The following is a 13,606-nucleotide window of genomic DNA, read 5'->3' as shown; positions in this document are numbered from 1 at the left end:
CAACACGCACTTTCATCAGAGTCCAGAGAGGCCACCCGTCCGAACCAAAAAACCCAAGCCGATATCGCCGCCACCGGGAAACCTTAAAAGAAAGCTGTTAGAGAGAAATCATACATTTTTTTAGGCCTAAGAATGCAGAGTAGTTGAATTTGATGTATTAAATAGTAGTCTTAATCAGTCAAATAAAAGATCATTTTAAGGTTTTTGAGATTAAAGCTGTTTGGGCCCAAAATGAGCATTTTTGCCTGACAAGGCACGTCTTGGAGAAATTGAGCCAAAGTCAGTGGCTCAAGCTATATATTGTCGACAAGTTCGAAATATATATTTAGAGGCTAAATAAAGCCTACTATGGAAGCATGAAAAGTCAACTTTAGCACATTTTCCTACTTCGGCTAGGAGAAACCGAGATAAACAAGGAAGGAGGGGTGGCAGACTGATCAAATGAACTCGAAATGAGCTGAAACTCTGCAGATCCATTCTAGACAGCTCAAGGATCATTTCTTATGAAGAGTGCCAGAGCTAGTTTTGAGTGGAAGGCCTTCAAACAATCAGTCCAATTTTCTGCAGAAGCAAAACTGGAAAACTGGACCTGTAAGAGGTCCAGCAGCGTTTCCGGCCCAACCACATGTAAGAAAGCTCTGAAAATTTGCCACAATGATCTACACTCATTGTGGATCATTTTATGTGAAGAGGTCCAAGGCCCATTTTGAGTTCTTGGTGGAGATATAGCTGCAGCAAAATTGGAGCAGTAAGTGCTTAAACCTAACATTCCATTAGCGTTTAAGTGCTTAAACCTAACATTCCATTAATGTTTAAGTGCTAAAACCTAACCCATTATGAGTTGTTTAAGGCCAAATAGTGTTGCTTGGTAGCCTATATATAGAGGCTACAACAAGTAGAAGAGAACAACAACACAATTCAACAAACATCTCTAAGATGATCTAAGTTCTCTCTAGAGCAACCTCTCTAAGAGCAACTCCTCTCCTTCTCTTTCTCTTATCGGTGATCACACTCCTAGTCCCACTACTACAAATATGACATTTAATGACAATATTTAGATGACATTTACTCAAAAACGTCATTAAATACCCTTTCTATGACGTTTTCTAATGGAAACGTCATGGATCAAAATTTCGTCTCAAGTTTATGACGTTTTCAAAATGTCATTGAAAGTCTTACTATTTGATGACGTTTTTAAACTGTCATCACTCTTATGACGTTTTTCAAACGTCATTAAAAAAGTTTTCATGACGTTTGGTAAGTGTCATGAATGAGAATAGGCCATGACGTTCTGAAAACGTTATTAAAAAAGCTTTCATGACGTTTGGTAAGTGTCATTAATGAGAATAGGCCATGACGTTCTAAAAACGTCATGAAAAAATTTTTCATGACGTTTGGTAAGTGTCATGAATGAGAGTAGGCCATGGCATTGTGAAAACGTCATGAAAAATATTTTCATGACGTTTGGTAAGTGTCATGAATGAGAGTAGGCCATGGCATTCTAAAAACGTCATGAAAAATATTTTCATGACGTTTGGTAAGTGTCATGAATGAGAGTAGGCCATGGCATTCTAAAAACGTCATGAAAACATCTTTATGACGTTTGGTAAGTGTCATGAATGAGAGTAGGCCATGGCGTTCTAAAAACATCATGAAAAATATTTTCATGACGTTTGGTAAGTGTTATGAATGACACTAGATATTTAGGATATATCCCCTATAAAGTGAAGAAATATATGTAAAATCTAATTAAAAATAGAAAAAAGAACTCAGTAATTCTCTAGATGTAAATCTATGTGAAGAGAGATCTCCTCAAGGGAAATTTGTGTGAGGAGAAATCCCCTCAAGGAGAATCTAAGTGAGGCAAAATACCTTCAAGGTAATGTTGTGTGAGAAGTAATTCTCTAAATGCAAAGCTTATCTCCTTAAAACGAATATAGGTGAGGAAAAATCTCCTCAAAGCGAATTTGGGTAAAGAGTATTCCCTTCGGAGGAAATCCGAGTGAGGAGTGGAATCCAAGTGAGGGCAGAAATTCCCTGAAGACGAATCTAGACAAGGAGATTCATGATGAAGCAATTTCAAAAAGTAACTTATTCACTTCATCTTTCTCAGGAATGATGATCAAAGTACCACATCTAATGTTTATTCAATTGCCTTAAGTTTTGACTCTATCAGTTTAGGCACAGAGCGCAGTGAGATCTTAAATAATGAATCTCATGAAAACAACAATCAATTTGACTATGACGCTTATGGATATAATCAATATGAACAAGTACATGATCAATCATGCAGTTGGATATAAGTCATATAACCAAAATTTGAAGACCCGCAACCAAATTTTCATTTCGCGCCTTAGCCCAAATATTTTCATTTATCTGACGCTATATATATATCTTCTTTTTTTTTTTTTTTTTTTTTTTTTTTTTAAAGAATAAAAAGACACCTACCTTAGCCAGAAAAACAAAAAAAATTCATCTACCCGCAAAGAACTCTCTGTTCGCTCTACTTTTCGTTTGAATCTCTCCTTCACTCTATGAAGTCTCTATCCATCGTCGCCTTCATCGCTTCTCTCACTGCAGTCAGGTAAGAACCCTAATTTTCAGATTAGGAATTGAATTGTCTGTATCAATTGGGTTTTCTCTCTTGCCTCTCTAGAGAGAGAAAGTAGATCTAAAAATGTTTTCATGACGTTTGAGCCTTTTGCAACAGAAATGTTAGCGTCGCAATAAGTGGCGTCACAAGATCCATTTGCGACAATAGATTTCCGTTGCAAAAAGTATATGCGACAGAAAAATGTTGTCGTCGCTCCAGTTATTGTTTTGCGACGGCAATTTACTACGCATGCTTCCGTCGCAAAGTCTTCATCGGGGTAGTTCATGTAGACATTTTTGCGATGGCATCATAATGTGTATATTTTCAAAATAACCCTCAAACCTTGCCGCCAAATTTGTTGCTACATTTAGTTTGCCGTCACAAATATATTTATAATTTTCTATTAAATATTTTAATAAATAGATAAAACTATATAATTTTATACTAATCAACGGTGGAATCGCAATCGCGAATGCTATTTTATTATTATTATTATTATTATTATTATTTAGCTCATTTTCACAAAATTAAACAAATAAATAATAATAACTAAGCAATTAAATATCTACATACATTAAATCAAATAGCTAATTAAAATTCATTCATGAAAAATATACTTGAACATATTCATTGATTCATTGCAAAACCATACAAATACTAAAATTTAAAGTATTGAACATTATAAGCACACTCGTAAAATAAAACAACAATCAGAAAGTGCATCATTTTATTTTTTCATTTTGTGGGCTTTACACTTGCTTTACACTTGCTTTCATTTGCTTAGCTTTTTTTGCCATGAGAACCTGCAAACAACATAGAAAAACCAATGTGATCAGCGTCCAATAAGCAAGATATATAGATAACAAATTTGAATTCTTACAGTTTCTCACAAATTCGCAGCAAACTATTCATCAAGGAAGTAATAATAGCACAGCACATACTAATTTCCAGTGTCAACTTCTGTTTTTAATCCTTGTCAAAGAGCGAAAAGTTCGGTCTTTAACCCTTGTGATTAGGTTCTGATGCTCCTTCGACTTATTTCTAAATTTCTCCTCGTATAATTTCTGCATAATTTCTGCATTACATATTTGAATAAAAGTAACTGAATTGACAAAATAAAATTAATAATAATCACAAATGAATCTGGTGTGTGCGTGTGTGTGTGTGAAAGCCTCAAAACTGTGGTTTACAATTATCTCTTGCACAAGGTGATCATTTAAGTCACTTGATCTCTTCCAGACATTAAACTTATCAACTGTGCAGATTAGAGGAGGCAGCTGTGCAGATTCTTTTGCACTGCAATCGGTGCTTCCAGAACGTGATGAAATTTCTTCTAATAGTTGGGACATTGTACGCTGCAAAGAAAAAACAGAGCCAAAAAAAAAAAAACTAAAAAAATAAATGACTTTGCTGCAAAGAAAGCAGAAAGAAAACACACCCGAATGTAGACACATTCATCACCAAGTATAATATTTTCACAATAGCGAATGATCAAGTTCATATTCCTGAAATTCATACATAGCTATACCATGTATCTATTATTTTTCAACACATTTAACAAAGAACAAACCTGGAGGCGGAAGCAAAGGGAGGATCTTTGTGAGGACGCGATCAAAGATGGAGCAAGGGAGCAAAGATGGAGGATCTTCTTCGACAATTTTCTGAAGAGTCTGATGGGAGAGAAGGGAGAAAAGTCAGCAAAAACCTCAAAGGAAGGGAAAAGGTGGTCTGTGAGAAAAATGGTCATCCGGAATTTGAGGGAGGAGAAATGTAAAGTTTTTTTTTTTTTTTCCTGTAGGTACACGGTGTCAAGAAAGCATAAAGGATGGAGTGCCTTAAATGCTGGAGTGCTTTGTCTCGTGGTTTAACACATGATTGTTCTTTTTCCTGTAGGCACACGGGATGTAAAGTTTCAGAAAGAATACTCATAGAATATAGGAAATGGAAACTCTCTGCAAGTCTCTTCCCTCTTACTTCATTTCCTCTGTCTTCATTGGTACTGCAAAACTACATTATTCTCTGTCGGCGAAAGTCTTCAAAAACTGTAAGTTTTCATTACTTCAAAAACTGTGAGTTATGCATATTGGTTTGAGTTATGGATATTACTTTTCTAATTCTCATTCCTTACGTAATTTGGTTTGAATTACTTTATTTGGCTGTGGAGATTGACGTTTGCTTTAGCAATAGAATTTAGTTTTTGATGAGATGAATCATGAAATTTAAACTGACCATAACTCTTGATATAGTTATCCTTTAGTTAATTAATTTACAATTTTTTTGGATTTTGTTTAGGTGCAATGCCTTTCTAGTTTAGCATGGATAAGAGCTGGATAAAATGGTCACCAAATAGTATTGAATACAAAGCAAAAGTTAAGGAATTTATCTTGAACTCTAAGAAGTATGCAAGGAATCCTGACATGGTCATATGTCCTTGCGCTGTTTGTGGAAACTGTAGCCCACAAACTGATGATGACTTGTTCTTACATTTGATCAAATATGGCTTTGATCCTAAATATAAAGTCTGGGTCTTACATGGTGAGCCTAGTACATTTGTACAAGTTAATGATTGTGCATTGTCACCTCATCTTGATGAGGATTATGATATGCCAGAAGCTCATCAGATGTATAAAGATGCCTGCTTTCAGTTTCCTGATGGCGTTGCAAGTGCATCCTATACAAATGTAGAAGATAAGTACAAAAAGAAGATTATGGAGGCTGAAATTCCTCTATACCCAGGTTGTACAAAATACACAAAGCTATCAGCCACCTTAATCTTGTACAAATTGAAAGCTACATCTGGTCTTTCCAATTCTGGGTTTGATGACTTCTTGAAGGAATTCAAAAATATGCTGCCAGATGAAAACAACTTCCCTGAGTCTTTATACACAGTAAAAAAAACCCTTAAAGATTTTGATTTGGGGTACAAGAAGATTCATGCATGCATCAATGATTGTTGCTTATTTAGGAAAGAGTATGAGCACTTAGAAACATGTCCTGAGTGTGATTCTTCGAGGTGGAAAGTAAACTCACACACTAAGAAGATAAAAAAAGGAGTGCCTGCAAAAGTCTTGCGCTACTTTCCTATACTTCCAAGAATTCAAAGGATGTTTCTTTCACCAGAATTAGGAGAGCAGTTAACATGGCACTCCACTCATCACAGTCAAGATGGCAAGATGCGTCATCCAGTCGACTCAGTTAGTTGGAGTACCATAGATAAAAAGTGGCCTAGCTTTGCTTCTGATCCAAGAAATTTGAGATTTGGACTTGCAACTGATGGGTTCAATCCATTTAGTAACCTTAGCTCCACACATAGTACTTGGCCAGTGATTCTAGTCATATACAATCTTCCGCCAAATGTGTGTATGTCATCTGAAAACTTAATGCTAAGTTTACTCATTCCAGGCCCTAGACAACCAGGAAACGATATCGACATATATTTGCAGCCACTTTTAGATGACTTGAAAGATCTGTGGAACAATGGTGTGGAGATGTATGATGCTTATAATAAAGCCACTTTTAACCTTAGAGCTATCTTGTTGTGGACAATCAATGATTTTCCAGCTTATGGAAATTTAGCCGGGTTAACTACAAAAGGAGAATTTGCTTGTCCTATATGTGGTCCTAATACATGCTCCCAATGGTTACCACTTGCAAAAAAGACAGTATACATGGATCATAGACGATTTCTTCCATCAAACCATGTCTTACGTTCTAAACACAAGTGGTTCAATGGAAGAAAAGAAAAACGGCTGCGGCCTAAAATATTTACAGGGAGAGCTATGGTTCATGCTTTATCTGGATTTATAAATAAGTGGGGGAAGAAAAAAAAATTAGAGAAGAAATTAAAGAAAGGTGACCCGTCTAAATTGTTGAAAAAGAAGTCAATATTTTTTGATTTGCCATACTGGGAGGTTAGTATTTTCACCATTGAATTTCTAAATTATTACTTAATTGATTTCTCGTCAGAATATTGAATTTTATTGTCATATGTTTCTTGTTTGATACTATATAGGAAATGCCTCTGCGCCATAATTTGGATGTGATGCATATTGAAAAGAATGTCTGCGAGAGTATTTTAGAAATTATCTTCGATGTGAAGGGAAAATCTAAAATTGGGTTAGAGTCACGTAGAGATCTAGAATTACTGGAACTTATGGATGAAATTCTGTTAGTAGAACGAAAGGATAAGCTGGAACCATCACAACCTTACACCTTAACAAAAGATGAGAAGCTGAAATTCTGTTGGAGGCTATATATGCAGAGGTTTCCTGATGGATATTGCTCAAATATTGGGAATTGTATCAAGTTGAAAGAATGCAAAATACTTGGTCTCAAGTCCCATGACCATCATGTGTTGATGCAGCAGCTATTGTCTGTTGCTGTGAAAGGTCTTTTACCTGTGGGTATTAGAAAAGCAATATTTCGTCTCTCATCATTTTTTCATGACTTGTGTCAAAGAGTACTTGATAAAAAAAGATTGGAAGAGTTGGAAGATGAGATTATTGAGACTCTCTGTTTGTTGGAAAGATACTTCCCTCCATCATTTTTCGACATAATGATTCACCTTACAATTCACATAGGAAGAGAAGCAAAATTATGTGGCCCAGTGCATTATAGGTGGATGTACCCTTTTGAGAGGTATTGTGCTGTTAATATTCTATTTTCTTGTGATGTCTCTTTTTCTTTTGTTAACTGTCGATTTTGTTTAAATTTTTAGATACATGAAGGTCCTTAAAGATTATGTTAAGAATCGTGCATTTCCTGAAGGAAGTATTGCAGAAAACTATTTAGCAGATGAGTGTGTTAGGTTTTGTGGTCGATACATGAAACAAGTTGCTGTGTTTAGTAGTAAACGAAAACGCAATGCTGTAGTCGACGATGAGACAATCATAGAAGGATCCACGCTTCTAAAAGGGCGATCTGTACAATTGACTGAGGTTATGCATAAAGCTGTTCATCTGTGTGTGCTTCTTAATAGTGAAGATGTTGTACCCTATATTGAGTAAGTAACCCATCTTAAGGTTAGAAACTTTTCATATAATATAATGATTAGTTGTCTTGGTGTTTTCATTAGGGTTCATAAGGAAGAGTTAAAGTCCTCTGATCAACATTTGATAAAAGCACCAAAACTGCTAGAGAAAAGACATTTGGAGACATTTGTTGAATGGTTACAAGCTAAGGTTTGAAACATTGATCTGGTTCCTGTGTTTTAGGGTATTGATTGTCTTACTTGCTTTTAAAAGTAAACTCTGTTATTATTATTTTTTTTCAGATTAAACTTGAAGCTGGTAGTACTAGTTTCAAGCTTGAAACATTCCCATTGCTTGTAAAAGGGCCTAGGCATTCTGCAATGTCTCACACCGGTTTTCTTATTAATGGAAAACGCTTTCATACTATGGAAGCTAATGTTTCGACGCAAGATTATGGTGTACATATAGAAGCAGATACCTTATGCAATTATTATGGTATTATCAAAGACATTTTGGTCTTGGACTTCTACAAATTTCGGTTAGCTGTATTTCTTTGTGATTGGGCCAACATTGTTTCTGGTGTAAAGAAAGTGGATGGATTCACCTTAGTTAACCTCCATGAAGGTTTAAGTAAAAAGGATCCATTCATTTTAGCATCACACGCTCAGCAAGTGTTTTACTCTAGAGATAACGAAACTTCAAGCTGGTATGTGGTGTTAAAGGCACCACCAAGAGGTTTTCATGATCTGGATATTTTTGATGAGAGTGTGTTTACATCTTATGTTCCTCAAGACGCCTCTGCACTTCACATAGACAATGAGGATAGTGATGAAAGCTGATCACTTATGTACCTAGGGATAGTACATGTAAATGATCATTTTGTGTAATTAATATGTGTAATTCTCTGTGATATACTGTGAATGTAATATATTTTGTAATTTCTGTTTCAATTACAATGTTTTGGGTTTACTTCTTCATATTGTCTATGTGCTGTATTGTGGATGTAATATATTTTGTAATATTAAGTTCTAACTTTCTTTTCATGTTAAATAGAAGATGGAAACAGTGAAAAAAAGAGGCAGAACCGGATATAAAGAAGATGCACGTGCTAGACAGCCAGATGATTGTTCAGAATCAAATCCTGAAGTTGAGCTTACTCCTAATCCTGCTAACAATGGAAAAAAGGTTGTAAGAGGTAAATCTACATTACAGGTTATTCCAACGGGAGAATCTAATCGACAGTTTGTTGAGTGGAATGAAAGAGGACAACCTGTTGGGGAATTTTCAAAAAGGTTTAGCTCAACTATTGGGGTTTTAGTCAGAGAGAGTGTCCCGATCAACATACAAAATTGGACTGCTGTGGATGGTGTAACTAAGAACAGTGTCTGGGGTCTTTTGATGGTAATGTGTTTTCTCATTTTTTTTTTCTGCTTTAATATATATTTTATTTTAAATTAAGTGATAATAGTTTGATATTTTGAAATGTAGCAAAAATATGTAGTGGATCTGACTCATAAGACATTTATCTTACAACAAATGGGAAGGCTATGGAGAGCTTGGAAATCTGATCTCTCGACTAACATCAAAAGAATTGTAGATACTAGATGCACTAAGTCAGAAACTACAAGGCTACTTGGCATTCTGAAGCCCTCTGATGTGCCACAAAAAGAGTGGGATGAGTTCGTGGCAGACCGTAGTTCAGAGTCATGGCAAGTAAGTTATTTTTCTTGAAAACATGTAGGGAACAAATAAAAATGAACCAAATATTTATGGGTATGAAGTAATGGTGTGATGATTTGTAGGAAAAGAGTGAGAAAATGAAAAAAATAAGAGCAAATCAGACTTTAACACACACAATGAGCCGAAAAGGTTATGCAAGGTTGGAAGATGAATATGTAAGTCAAATTAGACAATTTTAGAGGCATTTCTTTTTCCCTATTCTATATATAGATAATAGATCTTTGAAATACTAATAACCATAAATTGGAGCATGAGTTTATGAACATATATTTCTATTTGTTTTCATTAATTACAGAAAAAGGAAAATCCTGGAAAATCATTGAGTAGGGCAGAATTATGGATTAAAGGACACGAGCAGAAGAAGTCAAAAAATGAGCATGTGGCTGCCAAAATTGTAAGTATTCTCCATGAACAAATTTTTCTAAAGTTGCAAATTCATATGGTATTATTAATATTTTCTTAATTAATTTCATAATTTGTTTAGATTGAAATACAAGCTAAACTTGATGCGCAACCACCTAGTGAAGGGCGTATTCCGATAAAATATGATACACTAAGTCAGGTTCTTGGTAAGGAGCGTCCTGGCCGTGTTAGAGGTTTGGGATCAGGGGTTACACCTTCAAAGGTAGATGCTCAACTAGAAAGTAGCTCATGGAAACAAACATTAGAGAATAAAATTGATGCAATGAGTGAGCGCACAAAGATTCTGGAGGATATAATTTTAAAGATGGTAAGTTATATGCTAATGCATAATGTGGTTTAGAATACTAATTATGCGAATTAAAATTGTTTATGATTTTTTGAAAGAGCCAAAATGGGAATGGTGGTGGTGGTGGTGATGGTGAAAATATGCATGCTGATTCTGTTGGTACTCCACAAGTAAGAATTTGGTGCATTCCACTTTGTTACTTAGAATATGGTTTACACTTTTATATACTATTCTGATTGTTTATATATAAATTAGAATGGGCATGGACATGGTGAAGGAAGTATGAACCTTGGTACTGGAAATTCTAAGGTACATTTACATTTGGGCAGTTAAATATTTACTGGAATTTGTGTTTTTCTTTGGTGAGGTTTTGTGTTTTGCTACTTTGGTGAAATATGATGTGCTGCTTTAGATGTTCTAAGGTCACTTTGCTTTGTGAGGTTTTGTGTTATGTGCTTTGGTCTATTATGAGATTGTGTGAACTTTCTCCTCATAGTATCCAGCCCCAAAACATGTTTATGGGATTGTGTAATATTTTTGCATTTTAGAACATGTTTTGAAACTGTTGCTAACTTTGGATTGTGTACATCTCATTTTGGATTTTGTAGTCAGAACAAGATAGCACCCAACTTTCTATTAACGATAAGTGCAAGTTGCTAAACTGGGAGGGCACAAGTGAAGTAGTGGCTAGAGGATACATTTCTGATATTAACCCTGAATCAAAAGTGCATGGCTACAAACTTGGACCTGACTGTTATAGAATTGCTATTGAGGAAGTTGTCATGTCTGATGCTGAATTTTATCGAAGTCAGCCGGAATTTGTGACTATGGAAGATGCACTTGGAAGTACTGTTGCTTGGCCGATTAAGTACATTGTCTGTGACAATTGAAATTGTATCTGCAACTAGTTTTTTGTTTTTTTTTTTGTACTTTGAATTGAAATAGTATAAGCAGCTATATATATAAGTATTTTGTACTTTGAATTCGATAACAATGTGTGATATATTCAATGTTGGATTTATATAATATTTGTTTTTAATTAAATATTAAATAAATTGAATAATTTTTTTTTTCAAAATTTTATTTATCTTATGACACTTTGTAAATGTCATTGAACATATGAGCATGACATTCACAAAACGTCATTAAAACATTTTTCAATGACAACTAAAAAACGTCATGGAAATACTTTCTATGACATTTTCAAACCGTCATGGAAATATGTTTTATGATGTTTTCAAACTGTCATGCAAAACTTTCTATGACGTTTTCTAACTGTCATTGAAATACTTTCTATGACGTTTTCTAACAGTCATGGAAAACTTTCTATGACGTTTTCTAACTGTCATGCAAAACTTTCTATGACGTTTTCTAACTGTCATTGAAATACTTTCTATGACGTTTTCTACCCGTCATGGAAATACTTTCTATGACGTTTTCTAACCGTCATGGAAATACTTTTGATGACGTTTTCTAACCGTCATGGACATACTTTTCTATGACGTTTTCTAACTGTCATCGATTCATGCCACATAAGACGGCACCAGTATAGACGACGTTCTGCATGACGTTTGAAAAACGTCATGAAAACCATTTTATGACGTTTTTCAAACGTCATTAAAAGTGTTCTGTGTAGTAGTGTCCTAGTCTTCTCAGAAGCCGACTTTCAGTGCCACGTACCAAACCCTCTGTCAACGTACTTCGGTCCTAGTCTCCTCGGGAGCCGACGGTAGTGCCGCGACCAAAACAAGAACAACACAATTCAATCAAAACATCTCTAAGATGATCTAAGTTCTCTCTAGAGAAACCTCTCTAAGAGCAACTCCTCTCCTTCTCTTTCTCTTATCGGTGATCACACTCCTAGTCCTAGTCTTCTCAGAAGCCGACTTTCAGTGCCACCAAACCCTCTGTCAACGTACTTCGGTCCTAGTCTCCTCGGGAGCCGACGGTAGTGCCGCGACCAAAAAAACAACAACACAATTCAACAACATCTCTAAGATGATCTAAGTTCTCTCTAGAGCAACCTCTCTAAGAGCAACTCCTCTCCTTCTCTTTCTCTTATCGGTGATCACACTCCTAGTCCTAGTCTTCTCAGAAGCCGACTTTCAGTGCCACCAAACCCTCTGTCAACGTGCTTCGGTCCTAGTCTCCTCTGGAGCCGACGGTAGTGCCGCGACCACAACGGTTACAGAACCAGCCAAGCAAGGGTAACGCCCTAGCAACCCAGCCAAGCTAAAGTCACGCTTTAGCAAGTTCTCTCTACTTCCCAGTGGTTCTCGCTCTGCTCGATCTACAACATCGAGTATCGATTGTGATTTTCAAGAAGCTCAGCAAAAGTCCTCGCCACGAGACATAAAGAATCCCACGACGAGGTTGGTGCTCTCCTCGTCTACAATCGCTTGATAGAAGTCAGGTCAAGGGACACCCCCGACGACCGCACCTGAACGGTGCTGGCACGCCCGCGCATAAAAGAGACTGTTGACCAGCTGCAACAAAATCGGAGCCAAACAAAAGCTACACTGTAGAATGTATCAAATTAAGATAATGACCTAGCACTCTGCTAGGGAGAGATCGGGCGCCTCCTCTGCGGTCCGTCTCTGAATCTTCCTCCATGAATATGGAGGCCCTAGGAAGCCTGCGTCACGAGGGAGGGACCATTTCTTCTTCTTTGTGGCAGGGTTCCATGTTTTGCGGCCATAGGAGTTTTGGGGGGTGGAAGCGCCTTTTGAATCTGGTGGTGAAAAGGAGTGGCACGGTGGATGTGGCGACGCGGCGTGACTACAGATTAAGCGGGTTTCCGGTCTGATCTGAGTTATGCAGGCGGGGGATCCGACCACAGATCTTGGTTGGATGTAGGCGAGTACAGATGTGTTGGGCGGCAAAGCTTGGATTGAGGACGCGGTGGTGCGTATGGAGGGAGGTTTGGGCTCGGATCCAGGTTCATTGTTGCGCCTGGATTCTGGTTTGGGCCGTGGGTTGGCAAGATGGGCTTGGAGACTGGGGTCGGATCTGGATTTGGGACCCGGGGGGTCGGGTCTGGATCTGGGCTCTTCCTTGGGATCCAGGTCGGGCCTTGATTTGGGCTAGGTCTCTAGGTTTGGGTTGGGCCTATATTGTTTGGATATGGGTCATTGAGTTGTGGTACTGTTTTTCAGGTGGAAGATTATCCTCTATTTGACGTATTTTTTACGTGGAAGATGCATGGATGGTCATATCACCAGTTATATTATTAGACGGTTGCCCTTTTATGGTCGGTCATACTATCGATAACACAGGTGGAAGATTGTTATTTTTTAGGTGTACGAGATACGAGGAATATACTTGGGTGGTCATATCACCGGTTACTTTGATGGAAGATTGGCCTTTTATGGTCGGTCATACCATTAGTAATTCTTTAAATAGCCCGGATTACATCCGGTGCGTCTTCAGATGCATTATTGCATCCAACTATAGCTATGCTAGGTTTTATTTTCAATCTTTTATTGTCGCTTTTTTCATTTTTGATGTAGTTTCTACATCTATCTTTTGTAATTTTTCTTATTATTAATGGAGTTGACATTTTCATTCAAAAAAAAAAAAAGGTTTTTGGGATTA

The 13,606-nt window shown here is 36.8% G+C and overlaps 3 protein-coding genes across 9 annotated transcripts; 2 read left to right on the top strand and 1 right to left on the bottom strand.

Moving 5' to 3' along the window:
* Positions 1-3,207: 3,207 nt before the first annotated feature.
* LOC133741772 (uncharacterized) lies at positions 3,208-4,340 on the bottom strand. Of its 4 annotated transcripts, none has more exons than XR_009862122.1 (3): positions 4,164-4,301; positions 3,474-3,948; positions 3,208-3,396 (listed from the first exon to the last, which is right to left on the bottom strand). XR_009862122.1 is itself a non-coding variant. In XM_062169497.1 (3 exons), exons 1-3 carry the CDS (start codon positions 4,338-4,340, stop codon positions 3,606-3,608), a joined length of 405 nt encoding a protein of 134 aa, XP_062025481.1. In that variant the 3' UTR covers positions 3,208-3,605. The 4 variants fall into 4 exon arrangements, 2 of the variants coding, with proteins under 2 accessions (XP_062025481.1, XP_062025480.1); XR_009862121.1 differs by having other exon boundaries at positions 3,535-3,948; XM_062169497.1 differs by having other exon boundaries at positions 3,208-3,668; positions 3,784-3,948; positions 4,164-4,340.
* A 78-nt stretch (positions 4,341-4,418) lies between these two features.
* On the top strand, positions 4,419-11,655 carry LOC133741771 (uncharacterized). Its single transcript, XM_062169495.1, has 9 exons — positions 4,419-4,637; positions 8,617-8,964; positions 9,052-9,276; positions 9,366-9,458; positions 9,599-9,697; positions 9,788-10,033; positions 10,111-10,182; positions 10,268-10,321; positions 10,621-11,655. The coding sequence occupies exons 1-9, from the start codon at positions 4,419-4,421 to the stop codon at positions 10,900-10,902; spliced, it is 1,638 nt and encodes a 545-aa protein (XP_062025479.1). The 3' UTR covers positions 10,903-11,655.
* On the top strand, positions 4,504-8,609 carry LOC133741770 (uncharacterized). Of its 4 annotated transcripts, none has more exons than XM_062169494.1 (3): positions 4,504-7,595; positions 7,668-7,773; positions 7,866-8,609. In XM_062169494.1, the coding sequence occupies exons 1-3, from the start codon at positions 7,315-7,317 to the stop codon at positions 8,400-8,402; spliced, it is 924 nt and encodes a 307-aa protein (XP_062025478.1). In that variant the 5' UTR covers positions 4,504-7,314; the 3' UTR covers positions 8,403-8,609. The 4 variants fall into 3 exon arrangements, 1 of the variants encoding a protein (XP_062025478.1); XR_009862118.1 differs by having other exon boundaries at positions 7,668-8,609; XR_009862117.1 differs by having other exon boundaries at positions 4,504-7,773.
* Positions 11,656-13,606: the final 1,951 nt, after the last annotated feature.

This window comes from Rosa rugosa, chromosome 4 (genome assembly GCF_958449725.1).
Source record: "Rosa rugosa chromosome 4, drRosRugo1.1, whole genome shotgun sequence".
NCBI lineage: Eukaryota > Viridiplantae > Streptophyta > Magnoliopsida > Rosales > Rosaceae > Rosa > Rosa rugosa.
Note: the sequence above shows the minus strand (reverse complement) of the source record. Positions and strands in the feature narration are given on the sequence as shown.

Bases quoted from the DNA above. Each gene is read 5' to 3' on its own strand.
- LOC133741772 (XM_062169496.1), bottom strand. From the start codon at position 4,340: ATGACCATTTTTCTCACAGACCACCTTTTCCCTTCCTTTGAGGTTTTT. The intron at 3,949-4,163 runs GTTTGTTCTTTG...TTTTCTTTGCAG, and splicing joins CCCTTTGCTTCCGCCTCCAG to CGTACAATGTCCCAACTATT. The intron at 3,658-3,783 runs GTAAACCACAGT...GAAATTATGCAG, and splicing joins ACCTTGTGCAAGAGATAATT to AAATTATACGAGGAGAAATT.
- LOC133741771 (XM_062169495.1), top strand. From the start codon at position 4,419: ATGGAGTGCCTTAAATGCTGGAGTGCTTTGTCTCGTGGTTTAACACAT. The intron at 4,638-8,616 runs GTAAGTTTTCAT...CATGTTAAATAG, and splicing joins GGCGAAAGTCTTCAAAAACT to AAGATGGAAACAGTGAAAAA. The intron at 8,965-9,051 runs GTAATGTGTTTT...TTTGAAATGTAG, and splicing joins GTGTCTGGGGTCTTTTGATG to CAAAAATATGTAGTGGATCT.
- LOC133741770 (XM_062169494.1), top strand. From the start codon at position 7,315: ATGAAGGTCCTTAAAGATTATGTTAAGAATCGTGCATTTCCTGAAGGA. The intron at 7,596-7,667 runs GTAAGTAACCCA...TGTTTTCATTAG, and splicing joins GATGTTGTACCCTATATTGA to GGTTCATAAGGAAGAGTTAA. The intron at 7,774-7,865 runs GTTTGAAACATT...ATTTTTTTTCAG, and splicing joins TTGAATGGTTACAAGCTAAG to ATTAAACTTGAAGCTGGTAG.